General features: G+C 37.6%; 2 protein-coding genes across 2 annotated transcripts; one reads left to right on the top strand and one right to left on the bottom strand.

Annotated features, from left to right (window-relative positions):
* Positions 1-1,840: 1,840 nt before the first annotated feature.
* On the bottom strand, positions 1,841-17,445 carry ndel1b (nudE neurodevelopment protein 1-like 1b). Its single transcript, XM_084424406.1, has 9 exons — positions 17,344-17,445; positions 13,021-13,115; positions 9,319-9,472; positions 6,266-6,414; positions 5,940-6,076; positions 4,601-4,777; positions 4,233-4,324; positions 3,966-4,108; positions 1,841-3,149 (listed from the first exon to the last, which is right to left on the bottom strand). The coding sequence occupies exons 2-9, from the start codon at positions 13,104-13,106 to the stop codon at positions 3,059-3,061; spliced, it is 1,029 nt and encodes a 342-aa protein (XP_084280532.1). The 5' UTR covers positions 13,107-13,115; positions 17,344-17,445; the 3' UTR covers positions 1,841-3,058.
* A 2,500-nt stretch (positions 17,446-19,945) lies between these two features.
* On the top strand, positions 19,946-20,551 carry LOC311298954 (RING finger protein 222; the record flags this gene model as incomplete). Its single annotated transcript, XM_084422301.1, has 1 exon — positions 19,946-20,551. One exon carries the CDS (start codon positions 19,946-19,948, stop codon positions 20,549-20,551), a length of 606 nt encoding a protein of 201 aa, XP_084278427.1.
* Positions 20,552-24,033: the final 3,482 nt, after the last annotated feature.

The following is a 24,033-nucleotide window of genomic DNA, read 5'->3' as shown; positions in this document are numbered from 1 at the left end:
AAAGTAGGTTTTGGACAAAATTCGACATAGCAGAAAATTTTCCCTGCCTAAATCAAAATCAGAGATAGCCATGTTGTCCGCCTCGAGCCAAGGATTCCAGCGATATAAGACACTTGACCCTGGGACAAACGGTCTAAGAGTTATGAGCGATTTTGAACTTTTGGTTGCTGTAGCGCCACCTATAAGCCAATCGGGGTCATACTCTGATAGGTTGTCCCCAAATTGAGGCCTACCATCTGGCCAGGTTTCACGTCTCTAGGCCTTACGGTTTGGCCTGCACGATGCGTTTTACGAATCCTTACAATTACAATAGGGTTTCAGCATTTCATGCTTGAACCCCTAATAAGAGTGAGATAAGTCTTTTTTTTTTTTTATCTAAATTATCAAAACAAATGTGAGATGATAAATTGTCTGTATGGTGGTATACCACCATACAGACAATTTATCATCTCACATTTGTTTTGATAATTTAGATTAAAAAAAAAGAAAAAGAAAAAAGATATTCAATACTACGGGGAAACCTGCCATATATAGGCCTATGGCAGGTTTCCCCGTGGTATCAAATACCGATATTTTTCAAGGGATCATATTGAAGTTATCGTGACAACACTAATGTTCAGTGTTAATTATGTCAGTGAACAATAAGTGACCAGGACCAAAAATCTGAGAGAACCGAAAAGACCAGAAGATGTACGTGTAAGAGTTAACTAGAGCTCAGTGCTGCCTATGGTTTCCACAAATTAATTCTGCTCGTGTTTCATTAAAATAAAGATTAATTCTATCAGAACGTTTGCACCTTTAATGTAAAAAAAATATACAAGCACGTATTAAAGGTTAGTTGGTACGCGCTTTTGAATGATTCAGTATACGGAATCAGTACAGTATTCATAACCTTTTAACAATGTTTGGCTGCTTGTGCAGGTTTTCGAAGTTGAACTGAGGGTCAAATAAAGATAGGGTTTTCCAAAGCAGAGCAAATATCTCTGTGCAGATAATGTCTCTAAGAACCACAAGAGGGCAGTCATGTTGTGACTTGTGCAAGATAAACTCTCTCAGGCCGTATACTGAATCATTCAAAAGCGCATACCAACTACGTGCTTGTATATTTTTTTTACATTAAAGGTGCAAACGTTCTGATAGAATTAATCTTTATTTTAATGAAACACGAGCAGAATTACTTTGTGGAAACCATTTATAAAGCCTTTCTGACAAATTTTTAGATTCATGAAAGTGGATTCAACGAATTAATTTGCCCATATTGGCAATCTTTGGTAAGATATTGAGGTAAGGTTAAATTCACACATAAATCACTAGATTTTAAGCTATCTGGTCAAATGACCAGGTAGACAAAGACATAATCCACTAACATTAAACCATGCGGCCATTTTAATTGATTACATGAGAGAACCTATAAATCAAATTTAGGTTTTTTACAGTACAGGTTGTGTCCACCCTGTTACCTTTCCACCCTTTTCCAACAATGAACTAATCTGAATAAAATGTTGACATCCTTCCATGAAGTGTCCTTCCTTACAGAGCTCAAGAAATGGTTTAATGTCTGTCAATAGGCCACTCTCTTAAAATGCAACCCTGTTACCATGATTATACAGTAAACGAAAAGTGGATTTTTGTGAAAGTATCTACATTAAATCCTATAGTAAGTGTCTTATGGTTTCAGCTTGGGTACTATAGGTCAAACTATAGATTAGTAAACCATTTCTGAAGGCACAAGTACACCGTATTTGCATAACACTGATGACTTGATCACAACTTGTAAAATTTCATGCATTTCCCAGACTGCTGTTTACAGTATGATTATTAAAGAAACCGTAACTCAACACTCATTGTATCCCTTTATTTATTTGCGCATATTAGACAACCAATTTTACATTTTGATATATGCTTTTAAACCAATGCACAGTATGTAAAATTCAATCCTTGTGTCAAAACATGCCATAACGTTTCTGAAATAAATTAAACAGCAAATCAGCCCAATTTCAGTATCTACAGGCGTTACTGGGCAACGCTGCTATGTTTACAAATCTATATACATGAAATATAACAAGACAGCCAACAAAAGTGCGTGTGAAATCAAAAGACTCAAAGGGGTAAATAAACACTAACAAGTGCTCCTATACTTGAAGTTGAAGCTTTGCATAAATTAACTGAACTTAAACACTGTGACAAACAGAAGTTGGCTTCCGTTCCATGAGTGAAATAAATAAACAGTGAATATCAAACTCACCAGCAGATCCAGAGGCACATGGGATAGAAATGAGGTTCGTACAACCACTGACAAAGTTCTGTGACGACGGTCACATTGCACAGAGACCGAGTTACAGTCAAAGCAGTTTGTGTGTCAATACAGGGTGATGATGACCATGAGATCTTACACAGTAAACACTTTATAACCGTGGAAGTACAGAGTGGCAAATACAGAGATCAGTCTTGGAAACATCCATACCTTTTGAAGCCCTAAAAGAGAGGTTGCATTACGCAGACTGGTGTCCAGCCAGCTGGGTTAATAATTCATTAAAGGGGCTTTTAAAGGTAGGTGAAGTGGTGTAACATGAAGGTTTTCTTGCATTCATTCTAGTTAAACACATCTGCTGACCTCCACATTAAGACCCTTTACTGAACATGTAAATCAAGGCTGAGGTGACGTTCATATCTCACACATGCCCCAAACACTCATACAACACACAGTGACGTTCACCTCAAAGAAAATCCCTTTTCATTCTTTTTAATCGTTTTTACATTTGCTAAACATCTTTTAAATTGTGCGGCTCACTAAAAACACTCACACTGAAGCTGCGGTCCGACCCGGACCCTTGTCGTTTTGCTGGCTTTAAGTGAGACCTCGTGAGAACAAGAGAACCACGCCGGACGCTCACAGGAACGCCCCCCTCCCTCCCTCCCACGCCTGACATGTATCTGTCAGACGCGCTTGAGGCACGTCATCTCAGTCTCTCTTACGCACACACTCACACATTCTCTCTCTCGAGTGTCCTCTCCATTTCCGCAATGTGTCCGAGCTTGTGTGGAGGTGGAACGTCTGTCACACGCTGAGAGGGAGCATGCCGGGAGGAGACACGGCTCGTGGGGAAGCCATGGCGGTCAGGGCACCAGGGTCCAGTCCATTTATAGTCCTGTGAACAACAGCCGTGAGCAATACATCAATAAACACAAAATACCATTATTTCACCAATAATATTTTCACTAACAGAGGGGAGTGTAAGCTACACGCTACTTTAGCCATGACACACTTAACCTGGACGTGATCAGAGCACTACTATCATCAACTATCAAAGAGGACACCATTATCGCTTTCATGGTAGTTTGTAATATCCAAAATGGACATAAGGTTTTCTGGTTTCATGGTAGTCACACACTATTAATGTCAAACGAAATTAATACTGTTTATTTGTACTACATACCAGGGTTCCACACACACACACACACACGGGTGAAAACATACCGCAAAATGAATAACTAAACAAAAATAATCAACTAAATTACACTTGCAACAACTACATTTGCAGAAAGCATATACATAAAAGCAAAATAATAACCCTAATTATAGAAAAGATCCATTTTCAAAAGCACAAACATAAAATAACATTTGTAGAGTTAAAAAAGCTAAATGACTGTATACAGTATATTTTCCGGTCTGTGAAAATGAAAACATGAAGTACAATTTAAAAGATATTTTTAAACAAACATCATAATTATAAATTATTAGAATAATAAATGAAACCCACAACAATTAAAAAGCAAAATTTACAAAAGCGTGTTGTGCCTGTATTTGTAGTTCATATATAATAAGTGAGATTTCAATGATATTTTGACCACTGAACTAGGAAATGTCCCTGGTTTACATTTCAGAAATCTGATTACCTTAATTTAGACATTACTTGGAGAATAAGAACTACTACTACTATGACAACAGCAATACAAACACTTACGTCTTGTCAAAATACGTAGTGTGGAGTGAATGAGAGAACTTGGTTGCGTTGCTGTTGAGGTTTCCATTTCCTGTGGCGTAACTTTTCCGTGCCGCCTGGTCCTTGGCAAAGTTCCTACAGGCAGCGAGTTTAGACTCAAGAGCCTGCACAAAAACAGACATCCCATGTTTTCCCATCAGCATTTGTATCTCATTTTATTTTGAATCTGTTTGGATACAAGGGATCACGCAAAAATCTTAGTACGGATTGAAAGTATTCAGGAATTACCCCGACTTTCCGCAGGAGGTCACCAACGATGTTAAGGGCTGAGATGCGTGCGGATGGTGTGAGCGGAGAGTTTCCATAGCCATTGGTCAACCCTTTGGAGAAAAAAAAACCCCATAAAATAAAGGTAACATGAATGTTACTGCTGTCAGTCAGACTGTTAAAAGAGTTTGCTAAAATAACATGAATATCAACGGCTAATACAATGTTGATATCATTTACATAACATTTTACAAATAAAAAGAAAATGTTTCTATTTTACAGTATCCACTGAAAAGACAGATGCAAAGGAAACCACCTCTACTGTTCATCGGCTAAGAAGTGAGAGTTATTGGTTGATGCTAATAAACTCAATGACAAAGAACTCCAACCTTTGGAAGCAATGAAAGGGTGGTCCATGGTCTTATTCCCCACAGGTGTGGCCGGGAGGGACAGGGACGCTTGCACGGCAGAGTCTGTCTTATCAATGTCTAGGGTGGGAGAGCTGGGGGCCGACATCCTGACAACATCTGAAGTCCTCTCTCGTACAGCCAGCTCTTGCCGCAAGTCTGCGTGAACATGCACATTTTGCACTGATAAACCAGAACAAACTGAAATGGAATGTTTTGTTCAACTCTTCAACTTGACAGCATCTGCAAACATATTGATTACCACAGAAAAACATGTTCGTTTGATAAGTCGGCATTACAAAAACCTGTCCGTGGAGATTTCGGTTTCGATTTCTGCCCAGAATACCTTGAATTCTATTGTAAGTTCATTAAGGTTCACACATTCCAACATTTTTGATGCTTTTTAAAGTCAAAATTGATTTTTTTTTTTTTTTTAATGGAACGTTGTCGTGTTTCTTATAAATGTCTGCACGCACCTCATTTTTAAAAATCAATGTGCTCTCATAATAAGGTCGTCCAAAAGCCACACGAGTTTCAACTCCTCCCCTCCAGCAACCAGTCACGCAAATGAAATCATTTAGTTTGCATGGGACACTTCTACAATGCAATCCGTTCCCAATTGACAAAATCAAGTCCTGTCCTACATGTTTCTTCCTCATTTGATAAATTGCAATTGGGAAGAAAACGTGGTGGTAATTTCCGCTTAATCTCCTTGAAAAGCTGAGCAATGAGTCAGTTTGTGTCTGCTACACGCCTTTAATTGCAGTGCTGCAATGAGGCGTGTCCTGTAGCAGGGCTTGACATTAACACCCGCAAACCTGCCAAATGCGGGTGGATTTCAGCAGTGGTGTGTAACGCAGTCACTCCTACTAGACACTTTGGCAGCTCGAATTTTGCTGTGGGAATATTGTGTGTATTGCACATAATTGTACTCATTCCCACTGATTTTGTGGGATGTACAAGAAAATGTAATGATTTTTCCGCTGCTTATTGCGCTTAAAGTCAAATACACACACAATAATGTCAAAATGCCGGTCTTGGCGAGTATTCACGTAAACAGTCAGTTATGGTTTAAGTGAACGTAAACAGTTGAGAAAGAAAACGCATGTGTAACAGTAAAATGGATCCGTGCATCAGGTCTTAAAGTGACAGCAGCCAAATTATGAGATATAAAAAATATCTATATGGCAGTTTTTCCCATGGTATTGATGTCAAAATTGTGGCCAGTGAAAATGCTGAGTGGCTAGTAACTTTGGAAAACCACAAGCCACAGTGGCTGGTGAGCAAAAAAGTGAATGTCAAGCCCTGTAGTAAAGTTTACCTCTAGCTTCATCCTTCAGCCTCTGCACTGAGACCAGGAGTGACTCCTTCTCGTCCAGTTCGCTCTCCAGGAATGCGTTCCGCTCTATCGCCTGGTTTAGCCTCTGTTCAAAGTCCTCCAGGGATGTGATGGTGGCCCTGCACAAATCCAGACCGTCATTGTAAATATATCTTTAGCACAACACTCGCTCCATGTAGTTTGGTCAGGGTTTGTTAGACATTAGTGATGTGTAAGCTAGTCTTGTCCCATTTCTAAACGGTCTATACAAAAGTAGCCTAGCAAATCAGAGCAAAGTTAGTTTAGAATGACAAAATGTTGTCGTGTACCTCTTGGCTCTCTCCAGGTCGTCGTTGGCCTGCTCCAGCTCTCTGACATATTTGTGCAGCTGTTCCTTGATGCCACGCGTCTGGACCAGGTCGTCCTCCAGCATGGAGATCTGCTTATAGCTCTGGGCGTACTGCTGCTCCAGTTTATCCTGCAGTCAGGGACACAGGGGAGACACAGTCTGAGTCACCAACCCTCATAAACTATTTGAACTTTGACAATGGCTGGTGAGAAAACATATCAGCTATAAAAACTGACAAAGAATTCCCCTTAAGACAGGACTACTTTTCCGTTCGTGTTCTTGTATCAAACATAAAAATTAAGAGGCAAAACAATATCAAGAGCACATGACACATCCAGACATCCCCGCCTTAACTACAGAGAGCCCAATCCTATCCGAGTCAGAGATGTTCTGGTTCAATAACTGTAGCTCAAACACTGATTTGGAAACTTGCTTATGACATTGGATTTATTTTTTTATTACAGTGGCACAATGGTGAAAAGTCAGCCTTAGTTTACTCAGTTACTAGCATTTGTCTTCATATTTGATCAACTGTCCCTTAAATGAGGAACAGGAAAATGAGTAATAATATCAGTGCACATGGCAACCTTCCCGACTTCTCCTGTATGTAACCTACTTTATCCACCCCATTTCTTTTAGTCTAAATAAGCGTATTGTTTTGGACCATGGCAAAATAATGAGTGTCCTATATTTTCCAAAATGAATGAAAGGACAGTGGGCAAAGGCTAGTTCTGTTTTGGAGAATGTGATCAGTTAATGGTCGTACTTTCTGGGACAGCACAAGCAATCAGTTTAAATGTTATTTGGGTAAGTAGACCTTGTCCAAATATAAGCAAGCTGTATAAATCAAGTGTCTAGCTAAACTCAAGCCATTATCAGGATATTTCTGTCAGGGTCTTAGAGGAACAACTGTGCTTTAAGTGAGGCATTAACCTTCTATTTTCTTCCTCTTCATCCGGACACCCAATTACAGCGCACTTGGGATTAACAGAGACCCTCGACAGCTCTCACACTGGGCTCTGCTGCATCACAGCACTGTGGGATGTTCTTGACTGAGCACATGGGCTACACTGCTGATCTTTTAGAGATACAACTGCAGATTAAAGGTGTGTGGAGATATCTCCGTCATTAGGTGCTTTTGTATCCATTGAAGGGCCAAACTGTACACTTTTGTTGCATTTGATTTCCCCAAAGTCCACCAGCTTCATGCTCTCAAAAACATCATTAGGTTACTAGTACCTAAATTTGTATTTATATTTTGCAATTCCCATTCTTCTCAGGCTAGGTTTACACTAATCTGGATACAAGTGAAAACAGTGTTTTAATTTTAAAACGCTCTCCGTCCACACTAACGCATCTCATTCATACTAAAACTTCTTACATCCATGTACTGCGCATGAGTAAAACATAATACGCTTTGACGTGTCATTTCTGTCAGGCGTTTATTTGCTTTCTGCCTCTTTGATGTGTGTCGCAGCAAATTCGAGGAAAGGCACAAGTTTTTTAAATGGAGGGACAATGAGGTGGAGATGCAGTGGGTAAGAAAAAGTTGACATTAATCTTTAACAATGCTATTAAAATGGAGAGCAGCCAAAATAACTGTGGTTACAACGTTGTCCGCCTTCTTGCTTTAGGATGAATGATTCATATGACTAAAAATGCGTCACTGTTTTCGAAAGCCTCCATTTTCACAGTCCACAGAACAATGTGAAAGCAGCGTTTTCAAATTTCAGGCGGAGAGAAAAAGATGCGGTTTCCAACTAAACGTATTAGTGTGGACAATTGCTTACAGTATTGGAATAAAAATATAATTCTAAAAAATAACTGTATAACTGAAATACACAAATACTACCATTATGTACATACAGTACTGGAATATTAGAATGATTTCTGAAGAATCATGTGATACTGAAGTCTGGAGTAATGATGCTGAAAATTCAGCTTTGCATCAGAAATAAATTATATTTTAAAGTTCAAAACCATTATTATAAATTGTAATATTTCACAATATTACTGTTTTTTTTTTTTTTTTTTTTTTTTTGATCAAATAATTGCAGGCTTGATGAGCATAAGAGACTTCTTTCAGAAACATTGAAAAAATAATTTTTCCAAACTTTTGAACGGTACTGTATATACATTACAATTTAAATAAATAATTTTTGGCAGTACTGTAATGAGAATTTGGCTGGTAAATGACAATTTATTAAATATATTACATTATAAATTAATTTACCATAATAATAATTCAGACAATAAATATAACAATGCAAAACATCAATAGTTTGGGGTTGGTAAGGCCTAATGTTTAAAAAAAAAAAAAAAAAAAAAATCTTATGCTCACCAAGGCTGCATTTATTTAATAAAAAAATACAGAAAAAAAAACAAAAAAAACAAAGTAATATTGTGAAATATTATTACAATTTAAAATAACATTTTCATTGTAATATATGTTAAAATGCACTTTATTCCTGTGATCAAAACACCATTTCTGTCCTGTGATTTTCAGCATCATTACTCCAGTCTTCAGTGTCACATGATCCGTCAGAAATCATTCTAATGATGATTTGATGCTCAAGCAACTTTTCTTATCATAATCAATGTTGAAAACAAGTTTTGCTGCTTCATAATTTTGTGCAAATATTTTTCAGGATTCTTTGATGCAAAGAAAGTTCAAAAGAACAGCATTTATTTGATCACATCATAAATGTGTCTCTTTTGATCAATTTAATTCGTCCTTGCTGAATAAAAGCAATTTCTTAACAGAACAAATCTTGATCCCAAGCCTTTGAATGCTAGTGTATATTTTAAAAATGTATCCCAAATAGGCTTCATTTGAAGGAAAATATAATTTACTATTTCTTTCTTCATGCATGTATTGGAATGAAATACACGCTAGACAGGTTTTATGAGATTCTCTCCAATAATGTGATGATTGCTGAACAACCCATTTTCACAGCTTGGTTTCCACAAATGGCCTGTCTGGATTTTTTTGTGTCCTTTCAAAAAAGGAAGGAAATTCCTGCTCTTGTCTACCTTGAGTGTGTCCACCTCGCTCTTCAGCCGCTGGTTCTCGGACTGCAGGTCTCGGATCCGGTGCTCAGCCTGACCCAGCTGAGCTTCCAGCTCGGCCTCCAGCTCCCGACTGCCTTCCTGAAACTCCTGCAGCTCCTCCTGAGCGTCATGACAACTGCAGATACGCAAACATATAAAACAATCACACGTCACCAGCCATCTGGAACAGTGGCGGCACATTCATCACATTAACTATGCAATGCAAATTGACACCCAGACTGCAACAAAGAGCTGACACGCTACAAGCATTTAGGCCTTGACAGCTGGTGCTAAAGCAGATAATGAATTACAGTCACTCAGGACTGGGGCCATTCAGACTGGAGGTCCTAAAAGTGGCCCAAAAGCGACACCCGGTTAAATCCACGACACCGTGTTACCTAACACACATCACAAAGAAGAATTCAGCAGTTCCTGTTGTTTGATAGTGAGTCGGAGCATCTCGTGACCAGAAATGACGCGGTTGTTGAAAATATCTACTTTGTGCATCTGCACTGCCAGATGTTCACTTCGAACCCTTGAAGGTCAGGGGTCAGGGGTCAGGGGTCAGAGACCGGCTGGAGATGAATAGTGTGGTCTGGTGGCAGGAAATGAGCTAAGCAGAGTGAACGCAGGGTCCTGGTTGTTTTTAGACTGCGTTTCCGAAGCCATGTGGTGCTGTTTGACATGACACATCCCTTTAACCCTGGTCACTTCCCCTCAGGCCTCCTTGTGTAACGTGCAGAGGGAACCTTAAATCTGTCACCTCCTCCCTCGAAATACCAGACACGTGCGGCCTGCCTCCTCAGCACAAAACACTCACTCCACAACAGGAAGCTGCTCAAATGCACAGTCAGTCCATATTGGAGGAATTACTCACTACTGTTCAAAAGTTTGAGGGTCAGTAAGTTAAAAAAACAACAACAACAACAACAACAAAAACTTTTTATCAGCATTGATACATTAAACTGATCAAAAATGACGGTAAAGACATTTATAATGTTACAAAAGATTTCTATTTTAAAATAACATTTATTACAAATCTTACCGACCCCAAAGGCACGTATAAACCAAGTTAATGTGAGTGGTGTTCTCTCACCAATCATGATGTCAGGGTGTTGTGGGTGGTTAGGTGTTTGCTTGCGTCTTTTAAGGCTTGATGTTCTGTCAAGTGAGTTAAAAGGCAGACTCATTTGTGTGACTATTTCCAGCAAAGCATGTTTTGCTCCTTCCTCAGCAGGAAATTCCTGGGATTTGAGAACTTCCTGTGCTCCACCAAGGCTCCGAGACAGTAAAACCACAGCCCAGGAGGAGCATGTGCACGTGTTGAAACTGTGTAGGAGTTCAGAGCGAAACAGAGAGAGACCACCAGCAGACTCACGGTCAGCATTAGTGCCAGCACCAACTGCCGGCCAGCTCAGTTTTAGCTCAGAGACACTCTCCCCTCCACTTTTGGTCAAGTCAAGAACACGTTCTGAGCTAAACGACACCTAAACAATACTTTTAAATCCAGCTTTTGCAGATATGTCTCAGTGAATGACTGATGTTGTATTTTGCCATATCAGCGTCACAAGCTATTGAATATCAAACTACAGTTAAAAGTATAATAAAGTGCTTTAGTATGCAAGTCAACACACCAAAATAAGTGCACTTTAAAACACAAAAAGATTATTAAAACAATTATTTAAAATGTACTACAAGGCAAAACTAAGATTAACCATAATTTTTTAAAAGAGTACTTAAGAAACACTGAAAGAAAGTTAAATATCTTCAAGTTAATTTACGGCTAATTCAAACTGCACCAACATAGATCGACCAACAGCAACAGGTCAGGTACATTCGTCAGGTTTTGTCGGATCAGTGCGTTTCCCCTGTTAGCGTTGGTTGTAGGGGTGGTGAAAAAAATCGATTATTGATTAATCGCGAGTATGTTATGGACGAGTATGAATCGATTATTAAATTTTCAAAAATCGATTTTTTATAAAAAAATAAATACAAAAAAAAAACACTCTGCGTGCATTTAGAGCATGTTATGTTATGAGAGGCGAATCACAACTACTTCAGAAAACCCAGCACAATAGGAACTACCAGGCAGTGACGTATGTGTACGCTGAAATAATAAGTATTTCACCTCAGAAAAACGGACGTTCCTGTCCAGTCAGCCGATATACTGTAGGCCTACTCATAGCGCACACTCTTCAATTGCACGCGCAAATGCGGAGGGGCGCGCAGTGTATCGCTTCACTGTATAGTGCAAAGGAAACTACGAGCATGCAACGTTGTTACGTTGTAAATTAGTAAGTCATGAAATAAAAGTAAAATACCAATAAATCACGTTACTGGCACGTCGTGTGTTAGCTGAGAAGGATTTGCATGCAGGTATGATTTTCATTCTATTCACCAGGAGCAGTTTCCATGTTTCATTAACAGTTCTTGTTAGTCTTGTGTATTCACCATGGTAACTGTCGTTTCAATATTAACCCCAAAATGCCACTTTATTTTCACTTTGTGTTATTTTTTATATTTGTAAAATACTGTGGTGGCTCATACCAACATTGTATTAACAAAAGCTAGTTTGGGACTGCTATTTAATATCTTTAGCTGAACACCTTGTCTTTCTAGAAGAAAATTGTCCAGTTTCTACAGTATGTTGGTTCTGATCTACTTCCTAAAGGAAATAAGCCTTTCATTTATTTGTTATTGTTTAGTTCAACTTGATGAGTCACAACACAATGTGATGTATTCATTTCTGTGTTCTACAGAACATAAGCTACATACAAATAATTCTGAAGTTATAACTACACGACACAGAAACTGACTTTTTTTAATACTGCAATCACTTTGTAGTGTATTTTCGTTTACTGTTGTGAACCGGAAAATCAATAATCGCTAATCGAGAATCGTTAATAATTGAAAATCGACTGTAATCGAATCGGGACTTCAATAATCGTAATCGAATCGAATCGGGAAATCAGACAGATTAACCACCCCTAGTTGGTTGGTGGCTGCTTTTGCCAAGTGAACGTTAAATCGGCATTTGTCGGGTTGTAGAATGATATATGAAACAAACTAAAGGGTTCCGAGGAGTAGTCTTGAGATATGCAGGCAAATCACGTGCATTTTGGACCTGCAACTACATAGATATGCATTTCCCACCACTATTGTTCTTGTGAGAACTAGCACGTACTATTTAATTGATCACATCAACCAATTTCTTCACTTCAAGCTTGACTAGGCTATATAACGGAGCCGAGAGCTCAACATCATATTTCAAGCATTACATGTTTTACAAATGACATTGTGAGATGCCCAACACAATAACTGGAACTGTGGAGCATTTCCACAGTGTTTCGGTGCATCTCTTTTGTCAGGAGCAGTGAAAGGCTCAGTGTGTTGTGGCATCTTCTCTGTTTTTCCATGACAAAGTGCTATAGTCATATTTACAGCCATTCACCACCTGCAGGGCTTGTGATTGTAGGTATGACTATGAACACAGAGACAATCATTACTGCCTCAGCCAGCCAAAGTTTAACTAAAATAATGTGGCCATAAACAAATCCAGATTGCTTGTTAGAACATAAACAGCGGACTCCCCATGGCTTTTATGTGAAGGTAAACTGCACAGTTGTAAAAAAGCTCAGCTAGTTGCTATATTTATTAAGCTAGTAGTTAATGACTTCAGCTTACCTCTTCTTGTATTTGAGAGACAAGCATTTCCAGTAATCGATTTCCTCATCTTTCGAGGAGAATTTTGGCATCATCTCTGTGTCCATGGTAGAGACCTGTAGAAGCAGACGGGAATTAGAGCAGTCCTGAGAGACACACTGAGTCTGTTCATTTGCACCTCCAGCTGCAGTTTTGTCCTGGTACAACCCCACAAACAGATCCCAAGGTGTGTGTCCTCATCTGACACAAGGCCAATACAATTTTTTTTTTTTTTCACTTAGCTGTTTGTTTGTAAGCTCACAGTTTTTCAGGTCGCAGCTTTCGACATTTTAGATTTTTACACCAGACTAATTTCATTTCAATCCTATATAGAAAGAGAATTAAGGGATCGTTGACCCAAAAAATGAAAATTATGTCATTCACTCAACCTCATGCCATTCCAAACCCACAAGACTCTCGTTCCTCTTCGAAACACAAACATAAAGACATTAATAATGAAATCAGGGAGATTTATGTCTCACCATTTAAAATACATATGCAACCAAAAGTTACATAAAAAATAAAAATAAAAAGTTTAAAAGTAGGCTATAATCTACATGAATTGGGCAGTTTACTCAAAGTCTTTAGAAGAGACAATTGCTGAAGTGATATAGGCCTAACTTAAATTGTGTCTCTGGATTCATATAGATTACTTTTGCGATGTCTTTTCAAAGCCTCAAAGATTTTCAGTGGTGGGACAGATATGTCTCAGTTTTGTTAACTGGTCATTGTTTGGTAAAAGCAAGGACATTCTGTCTAAGGTCTCTTATTGTGTTCCACAGAAGAAAGTAATAGAGGATTAGAATGAAATGGAGGTGGGAAAAAGACAACATTTTCAGTTTGGCATGAAATAAGCCTTCATATAGATCACATGTGAAACCATTTATCACAGTAGGACAACAGAGCAGTCCTTCCCTGCTTAAAAGCTTGCTCAGATTAAGATAAAGGTTTACAGATATTGCCCTTTTTAAAACATTAAGCACACTTGGACGTTCATGTGCATCTATAAGTCACGTGTGACTAAAACGTCTCATTAACGTTCTTCATCCTTGTCTTGTTTTGGGAAATCATTTGGTTAGCAAGCACAGAGATCCAGTGTTTTTCAGAAACTTTGACTCAATTAATTTGTATCGTAGGTCATTTAGTGCGCAATCGCTCATTAGATCTGACATGATGAAGAGCAGTGAGCCGAAGACATCAGTTTCGCTCAGCACAGGGCCTCTAAACTAGTAGCAGATGGACCTGTTCTGCTACTAAAACAGTCCCAAATATTCCACACATCTCTGAATTCTCCGGATTCTTCTCCGGATTCTCAGCAGTGTCACATGGTGCGACCCAGCGCTTTCCCACACCTTCTACATTCCTGTTGCAAATGACTAGGCATACAATTGGGCACATTTAAATAGGAAGTGAAACTATCGCACCCTCATTATTGTAAATATGGAAGAACAACAAGAAAACTAACATCAGGTTTGAAACTTCTGACTTAAGATTTCAATGATCATACTTGAAGTCGGCATGAAACAGAAGTTGCGATAGTCTTTTCTTGCGACGTATATCCAAGTGAAACAGCTTCTCGAATATATAATTTTTTTTTTTTTTTTAAGTAGTACAGGACTTGATTTTGTCCATCAGTAGCCTAATTGATTGGATGGTTGTGGTTTCCTATTGGTGGATGTGTGTGACATGTTGATCCCGCCCTCACGCCAGTAAACACATCATCAGAGAAGAGATGAGATGTCGCAGCAAAAGGGAAGGGAAGTTGTTTTGATTAAAGATTATGGATTCATTGTTTAGAATAATGCAATATTTAGAGATCGGACGATTTTAACGATAAAGATTAGGCTACCATGTTTGATTCATCAACCGATAGTTTTTAAAATGGACACTGACTGAAAACAAACATAACACATAAAAGAGTACTGAACTTTAAAATGTAAACATAGTACAGAACCATGAAAATGTACTGTACTTTTTTTTATATAAAAAAATATTAATATATTAATTATAGCCTACCTTGATCATTCGTTAGTTGATCGTTAGTGCATTAAGTAATGTCAAGAGATACAACTTTAAAAAGTAAAAATGTATTAGGCTAGTTAATGATGAAATTAACAATGAGCAATACTTTTATTAGCCTTAGTTAATGTCAACTTACAAATGGACACTTATTGTAAAGTGTTACAATCATATAAATTCAAACAGTCATGCTTAAAGATGGCCATCTTTAAATATCTACACAAAGGCCACAGCATCTGCTCTGTGCCGAGCTCAGTTTCACGTGTCAAAACAAACACCACGAGGCGTCAGTGATAGTTTTTATTTCACCTCTAGAGGTCGCTCTCGCACTGTATAATGACAGCGCACCCTTCTCATTCGCTCCAGCAACGGATGTAACCAGGATAAACTATGGGTATGGATTTTTTCACGATAACCGGTTGTTCAAGCAGTCGGTTATCGGCAAACCGATCAATCGGTCAACCTCTAGCAATATTCCACAACAAAAGAATTGTCCATTTTTATATCATGGTGACTTAGGCCTATATGAAGGTTTTCCCAATCCATTTATGTCTGTTCCAGCCCTGGATGTCACAATTTTAAAATTACTTTCTTTGAGGTTATGTCTAACTTTACGTTTAAAATGCTACACATCATTAACTTGAGAGTAGGTGGCTGTACAGAGTCAAATGGGCAAACTATAAATTGAATAAGTTATTTTACATGTGAAAACCATTTCATGCTGAACACAGTTGTGTAGTAGTGTTGTTGGGTATGTTCTTTAGACAAATGGTGCCATTTATTGGTTGGACTCGATATTAAACAACAGATTGAGCAGAAAAGTACAAATATTCATTTTAAAAATAATCAGAAATGTCCCTCTAATTTAATGAAACAGCATGCTAAAGAAATCACACCTGTCCTGCACAGAACAATCAATCCATCAAACACAAAAACAGCAGTGTTTTTTTTAACTAGCCTATGTAGCAGAATTTGGCTCCAATGGGATTCACTCTCCTGAAGGCAGTCAAAGCTGATGTCATTACAATTGTTGTCATTTGTAATGTCTTAAGCCGCCCCGCAGAGTTCCTCACCCCTCCCAAACTGACTCCTGACAGCGAGGCCATCTGTCCGGCCACAGAGCGCCTGTCCCGCACCCCAGGACAGTGGGATGGTTCCTGTCTAACGCAATGCTTTCCGCAACCTACACTCTGTGCCAGTGACTTACACACAGTCAGAGGACTAGAGGATAGGCCAGATTTATTTTTTTTCCAAGGATGACATTATTCCCAAAATCACAATCCAGCACACCATATCCTGCTGAGTAATGCACTATAAACATGTGCCATATCCTAAATGATTTGGGGATGAAATCTGCACTACCATTGAGTTTTCTGAACTGCTTTCAAGTAGCGTCACCGTCAATATAGGCAACTTTCTTTTCTTTTTTTACCAATACTTAATAGGCTTTATATTTCTTTTTTTGGTATGACAAGACTGACATGACATTAGAAATCTAATCAAACCCAATGTCACAAACCTGTGAACACGAGAACAACAAACATTGCTGCATTTACATTAAAGGTAAGTTACAATTAATATTTGTATAGATGTGCAAGACATAACTTTAATAGCCTATTTATAATGAATGTTATACCGCAAGACAAATGACAACAGATGAAAGAACCTTATCATATAATGTAAACAGTAAATAATCCAAACACAATGTTCATGTATTTCTAACAAATATCTGTGTGAAGATGTGCATGACTTGTCAAACAAATGCTAAATTTGTTTAGCGAAGGTTAAGACGCAAGACCAATGAGGTCATATTACCAAATCACAAGACGACCAGGGGTCAACACTCAATATAAAAACAACAATGAGCCCGAAAATTTATATTAAACATTAGCAAAAATACGCACCGTTGAATCGTTGAGAATCGAAAACCGCACGTGAATCATTTCGGTTGATGTTTCTCCCGGCAGGCCAGCGGATTTGACCAACGTTTATAAATAAAACCATCATATATCATTTAAATCATTACTATCACAACTCAATAAGCTGTGGTTTAAATTCCTCACGATATGAATCGTTAAAGGCGTTTTGACTGTAACGTTACGCCAGAAGAAACCGGCACTTGGAAAAAAAAAAAAATCATGTTTCAACAACTGTTGGTCTTCAGTGGCCAGAGAATGACAGCTTAGGATAACAGTCTGTTTAAATTATAAAGCCTTTCATTTCATTACCGCCCTTTGATTGGGATTTATTATCATAAACGGAAGCATAAAGGTCATGAAACTGTACCTTCTCATGTCCTATTCCTGAGGTCTGCGGACAGGCTCGGCTTCGTCTTCCCTGAGCTCGAGCGTCGGCTGATACAAATGCCAACGCGACTCCTGATTTCCCTCTTCAACTTCCGGAAAGATGACGACACCGCGTCTTTGCGTCATTCTAACGTCAGTGAAACGCTCGCAAGGCGCGTTCTTGTTAATGAGGTACAGACTGTACAGTAAATAGTAAAGGTCCTCTGAATCTGAAACTGACGCGATCAGCTCATATGGGTGCTTTTAAAACGGGGAAAGATCATTCATATATAATCATCAATATCACAAAGATATTCATGTTCCATTTTACCATTGACCAAATCTCTTCTGTAAATCACACCACACGATGGCGCGTTAGGTCTTCACGGTAAAGTTCCAGTCTTTCTGGAAATAATTATTGGCTAATAATAATAATAAATGAAAACATATTTTTGTAATTTCACCTGAATATCAACATTTGGCAAAACAGTTTGAGGTTAATTGATCTAATTTTGTGTCTCTGGAAAAATAATGATCCATGGCATTGTATTATCAAAGTTTTTGTGTGTCTGATTTGTGGACACATCAATGTTTTTAGATTTGTGGAGTAAAAGTTATATTTTTTTTATTTTGAAGTAAAAATATCAAAAGTAGACCCTTGGGGTAAGATGAGCCACCACAGAAGGCCCGAGTGGCATGTTGTTACTAGTGTTATCATTTTTAAATGTAATAATTATTGTAATTAATGGGGTTATTATTCGGTATTTCCATGAATTAGATGTACATTTCAGACATCTTTGCTTTTTATTAAAACCTATAGGTTAGTTGAGTGAAATCATTCCATTTTTCATAGTGTTGCTACATGGCATATCTTCAATTAAAATATGAGCACTTAAATAATTAAATATTCATATGCCTGCATAAGTGATGGAATAATTTTACCTTTCAGATAAATCTCTTTTAGTGAGATTGTTTTGTGTTGTCAGTTATTAAATTATTCAACTAAATGGTCAACATTTTATTTTAAATAGAATAGTTGATTTAGTATTTTACATTAATGACACTTTAAAACAAATACATACATTCGCACATTAATAAGAATTATATCAAAAGTCATTTTTTGGCTAACTTACCCCAGGACTGGCCTCTTTGAAAAAAAAAAAAAGTACATTTTACAAAGAAATGTCTCTATTTATTTCCTATAACACATTGGCTGATGCACCATCATCCTGCACAAACTATACTTATATCTAAATACGTTACAATTTAAAAGGGTGGTATAATGCCTTTTTCACAAAATGTAAAATATGTCTCTGATGTCCCCAGAGTGTGTATGTGAAGTTTTAGCTCAGAATAACCCACAGATATTTTTATATAACATGTTAAAGTTGTCACTTTTATGTTCAAACCGAAGTCAGAAAGATGGAGAGCCTCCAGAAGAAGTGACAACATTTCTGAATAGTTAGTTGGTGAATTTACGTAGCTTATGTGTAGTTATCTTCGAGTCATTGATTAGCATATTCTGTCTTGATAATCTATAAATCGTGTTCAGGGGGCGGAGTTTATGTAAATTTTAGGGTTGGTGATGTCACTAACACGGGAGGAATGTTGTGTAGTTCTTACCAGCTGTTTAGTCCTTAAAAAGCAATTTCTTTAAAAGAAAATATCTCCTTTTGCTTTGAACTTTGAGCGTTGTAACTTTGCAGAAGTTGTTTATACTCAAACAGCAACATTACACACTAACTAAAGTTAGAAAAGTGAAATCATATTCAACCACCCCTTTAAAAGTAAATGCACATTGTTCTTAAGGGGGGGGGGGAGAGATCTTCCTCCATGTTACCCTATATTTAAATAGGAACAGTCTTTTTTTAATGAAATTATCTTAGTTTCCATTCAATTTAGTTGCAAACAGGCCTTGTGGTTTCGGCTATGCGTTTATTTATCCTTTTTCTTCATTTCTTTATATAGACCTACATGCTTCATATTTTCATGATTTGTCATCAGAACTTTTTATCTTTTGTCAAATCAACTTAGATAATTAATGTGCTTCAGATAACATAATATTTTGAGTTTAAATCTCCATTGTATTAACTCAAAACTCAAATGTACTTACTTTTTTAAGTTAAACCGACAATAATTGTTACAGTGATAAATAATAATAAATATTGTTATTAGGCAATTGAAAATATTACATAAAATAAGGGCATTATTTCATGTGTTTTAAATTTTTTAATTACTCTCTATAAATGTTTTCATATAATATTATCATCATCATTATTGTTGTTGTTGTTGAAAATACTACATAAAATAACAAAATATGTCTAAAAGGCACAAGTACTCGGCTGAAACAGCATAACTATGGTCTATTTGGAACTATTTCCATGGAAATATGCAGTTCCATGCAGTTTCAGATCTAGTTTTTCAACATTCTTTGCATGACGATGTCTATCGTCACGAGTGTCGTCAGCATGTTATCTTATGGGAGTATCGGTTACCTGTGTCAGTGTGTGTGTGTTTCCGAAGGCTGACTCTGTTCACCTCGTCCAGCATCTCAAAGCCAGCCGAGGCGATCCAGCTGGAGTTATTGAAAGCGGAGAGTCATCATGGATGAGGAGGCTCAGGAAGACAGCGAGTGTCCGGTGTGTTACGAGAGTCTCACGGACAGCGCCAGGACGCTCAGCTGCGGGCATCACTTCTGCCATGACTGCTTAGTGCGAACCCTGGTGAACACCATCCAGAACGGCTACATTAAACGGGATGCTATCATCTGTCCTGTCTGCAGACACCTGACATTCATCACAAAGCACCACAGATTAACGTTTTCCCCGGCTGAGGGCAAAAGGATCGGAAGGACACTGGAAGTGCCACCCGTCCCCGCTCCTGTGTTCCCAAGGAATTCTGTTCCCGGGTCTCACAGTGGAGGTCTCGGCTGTATCGGCAGGTGTCTAGGGAGGATTTCATGTAGACTATGTAGACGAAGACTCGTCTGTCCTAAAGACGCTTCAGAGGTGTTCATCATAAGCGAGTTGGGTCGACCCATGACAGAAGGGGATGTTATTGACATTGGGACAGCTTCGGGCTTACAGAGGGACTACGGCAGTAATGGACAGAGATTTTGCACCATCTCCTGCTGCCTTCTGATCTTAATGATCACTTTCACCTTATTGGCACTGGTGGCTGCCACACTTCCATGGGTTCTGCTGGCATAAAGGATCCAGAACTGCTACCTCGTGTACGATCAAACGCTTTAAGAATAGTATATATTATTATCAAGCCACGCTTTCTGTCACGATGAATGTTTTATGAAGAACAGACGGTTATTGTGAGATCATTTCCAAGGCTCGTTCTGACATGTCTTGGAGGGAGGCATGCAGGAAAAGGTTTCATTACAAAAACAAAGTCATTGTATATAGTGTTACTTAATGGATAAACAAGTATTTTGTTCCACAAAGGTGTTAAGAAAGTTCTTGAAACGCTTCCCTTGAGCTACTGAGGGGACGGGAGACGTTTAAACCTCGAGAAGCAAAGATGAGCTTGTCATTTGATCTTGGAGAAAGAAAGACCGTGGGATTCAGTTGCAGCTACCGTGGACACAGCAGGGTTGAGAATGGAGAAAAGGGAAGGGTGTGATGATGAGGCTTTACTTTGAGCTTTTCTCGACTGCTTGCGATGCCTGGAAGGAATGATACACACCCTCGCTTGTCCAGAAATTCTTGTAGCGCGGGTTAGCGCTTAGATCCAGCCATGATGACTAATTCTTCACATTCTGCACAAGTTATCAGTCACTTCTTGATTGGAGGGTGTTAATGTCACATACCTGTGCAGCAATGCACACTTGAACCCTTAAAAGTCTTCATGTGTACATGTTCGTACTGTAAGTGTGTCTTCTCCCAGAGGACAGATTTTATTGTTCAGAAGTTTCTTTCATGGCTCAGTAATGGATTTCTCAGTTTTAAGCATCAATTTGTTTAATGTTTATCCTAAAAAATGATTTTTTTTTTCTTTTTCATTCATTTATCTCATAGGGAAAGCGTTATAAGCACTAAACCAAACCAATCAGAGTTTAATCACAACATTACAAAAGTTTATTTGAAGCAAAAAAAAGTATTTGAAAGTCAAACAAAAAGACAAAGGTATACAAGACTTTGTACAGTAGTGGCCAAAAGCGATGTTTGTTTTAATGACAAGTTCGATTAAAATGTGAGGAAAATATTGTATATTTTTAAATATGAGGGGAGAACAAAACACTGAACTTACGGTATTTATCTGACAAAATTATTTGGCAAAACAAAAGGGGGTTAAACTACAGCTACAGGTTTTATTTGACTTTGCAAAAACAAATGCATAGAAAAAACAAAGCAGCTCATAGGAAAAAGCATACATCGAAACATAGTCAGTTATTAATATCTGACAGTTCTCTTTTATGCTCTGTTGCATGCGTTCATAATTTCTTTGCCTGACAGTCTGGCCAAAAATTATATCCGCACAATTTTGCATGTTTCATTGCGTTATCACAAACAAAACAATTGACCCCAAGCACAACTACGCAAAAAATCTTTAACAAAAATTTTAATAAAGGGTGAAGATGTCAATTTATTTCAAGGCCAGACATCACTTTTGACCACTTTACTGTACTTTACGATAAGTGAGGGAAAGAACTATATCCCATGAAGCACTGCGAATGACATAATCTAATAATTAAAACCGATGGAGATTTTTTATAAAAGTATTAATTTAAAGTTGTTGATTATATCTAGAAACAATTAAGTTTATTGCAAAACATGCATAAATATATAAAAAAATCATTATTTTGAGAGCATAGGGAGATCGACTCGATTTACGTCATTCGCAGTGCTTAATGGGAGTGGGCGGAGCTAACGAGATGTTTTTTTTTTTTGCTTGTTTCGACTCTCTGATTGGTGTAATTTTCAGTACAGCATCATGGGTAATGTAGTTTTTCACCACAAATTCCACTGTTAAACAATTATTTTATGAAGAAACATTCTTAAAATATTAGATGAAATATTCATCCAAACATTATTAAGATGAAATAATGCAGGCCGACGGCTGCAGCAGAAGCAAATAGTGTCGATAAACAACCTTGTCGCTCACAGTAAGGCTGTCTATAAAGGTTTGTAAGTTATCATTAAAAATAATTTTCCCTATGGAAAAAAAGAATGGAGTTTTTACTTCCGAAACCCGATTGTTGCACTATATAGTCAACATTATTTGGAACTAGACGAGAAATGTTTGAGTTTCACATTGAGATAAACACCTGATTTGTCAAAGATACGGCAGTTTCAGACATCAAGCTTTTCAATTATTTCCCTTACAATCTTATAAAGGCATGCATGCCTTATATAATGTCAGGACATTGTAATTACGGCAGTTTGAGGTTAACATCACTTCTTAAAACACACAAAAGCACTTACACCAGAAGTATTATTACAAATGTAGAGTTTAATATATATCTATGTATTTCTGACATTCTGATAAGGACTGCGGCAGGCTTCACAGTACAGACTGTGTTCTTCCACTGATATGCTAAGCTGAGGAGGGTGATTTACAGGCAGGTTTGTACATTAGTTCGGTAAGCAGAGCTGGAGAGGGCTGTACATTGTTGGAAAATGTGCACTGATCAACCTTTAAAGTTCACACATCCCTGCTTCATCACTGACTCTCTTTATTATCTGGTATCATTTTAATGAACACACACACACACGATTATCTAAAGGGAATAATTAAATGCATTCTCTGTTCTGTCACTCCAACTTGCTGGCTTTAACCGGATGATGTAAATGGGCAATATATCAACCAAAATGTTCAATACAGATGACTGAAGTGTATTGAGAAAGAGATCAGATCTTAAGTTTAGTTTGTCTCCTTTTGTAAAATTTGTGGGTTCTTTGTCCATTCTTGTTCTTTTTGAACATTTAATTGTATGCTGAAAATGTCACAGATAAATGAATAAATACATGTGTCTGTATACATTATTGTATCTATCTGTTCATTTTAAAATGGTCTTTTGAAAAGATTATTCGAATCATACATTTCCTTGATTCAAGCAAGTAATGAGAGTCTGTTTGACTCTTTGAATGTTGATTTAACATATTTTGACTCATATGATAATGCTTACAGTCCTCAATAAGAATTTAACACATCTTATAATTTAAACGTCTTTCTGCACTGATTTCCCCCCACAATCAGTACATAAAATGCAAAGAAAAGCATCTGGGTGAATTTCACAACAACATGTCCAGGTAAGGCCATTTCACTGCAAAATCAAAAGACAAAAAAAAAAAAACACTATTAAGATTTTTTGTTACATCATTGCCATGGTAAGTGCATTAGAAATTACTGCAATACAAATATTTTTGTTTTATTTAAATCTACATCAGTGAAGTACAAATCATACTACGATATAAATACAATTTAAATAATATATCATTTTTCATATTATAGATAGTTTTGCCATTTTTTCCTATTTCGGTAATGACATTTGGTTGTGAAATTGTGCTTAATTATCATGAAAATAATTTAATGTAATAATTTAAGCTACAATAAGCTTCATGTTCTCTACAGGAATACAATTTCTTGTTTGTTTTCTTCTAATTTTGGGGTGAACTATGACCTTGACAGTTTTATGACATTCACCTGTGCAGATTCTGTGTCAAATCATCAGTTAAAATTA

Source organism: Rutilus rutilus, assembly GCF_951802725.1.
Source record: "Rutilus rutilus genome assembly, chromosome: 1".
NCBI classification, from domain to species: domain Eukaryota; kingdom Metazoa; phylum Chordata; class Actinopteri; order Cypriniformes; family Leuciscidae; genus Rutilus; species Rutilus rutilus.
Note: the sequence above shows the minus strand (reverse complement) of the source record. Positions and strands in the feature narration are given on the sequence as shown.

Excerpts from the sequence above, each read along its gene's own strand:
- ndel1b (XM_084424406.1), bottom strand. The coding sequence starts at position 13,106 with ATGGACACAGAGATGATGCCAAAATTCTCCTCGAAAGATGAGGAAATC. Across the intron at positions 4,325-4,600 it reads CCCTTTCATTGCTTCCAAAG|GGTTGACCAATGGCTATGGA; the intron begins GTTGGAGTTCTT and ends TTTTCTCCAAAG. Across the intron at positions 3,150-3,965 it reads ACTACGTATTTTGACAAGAC|GACTATAAATGGACTGGACC; the intron begins GTAAGTGTTTGT and ends TGTTGTTCACAG.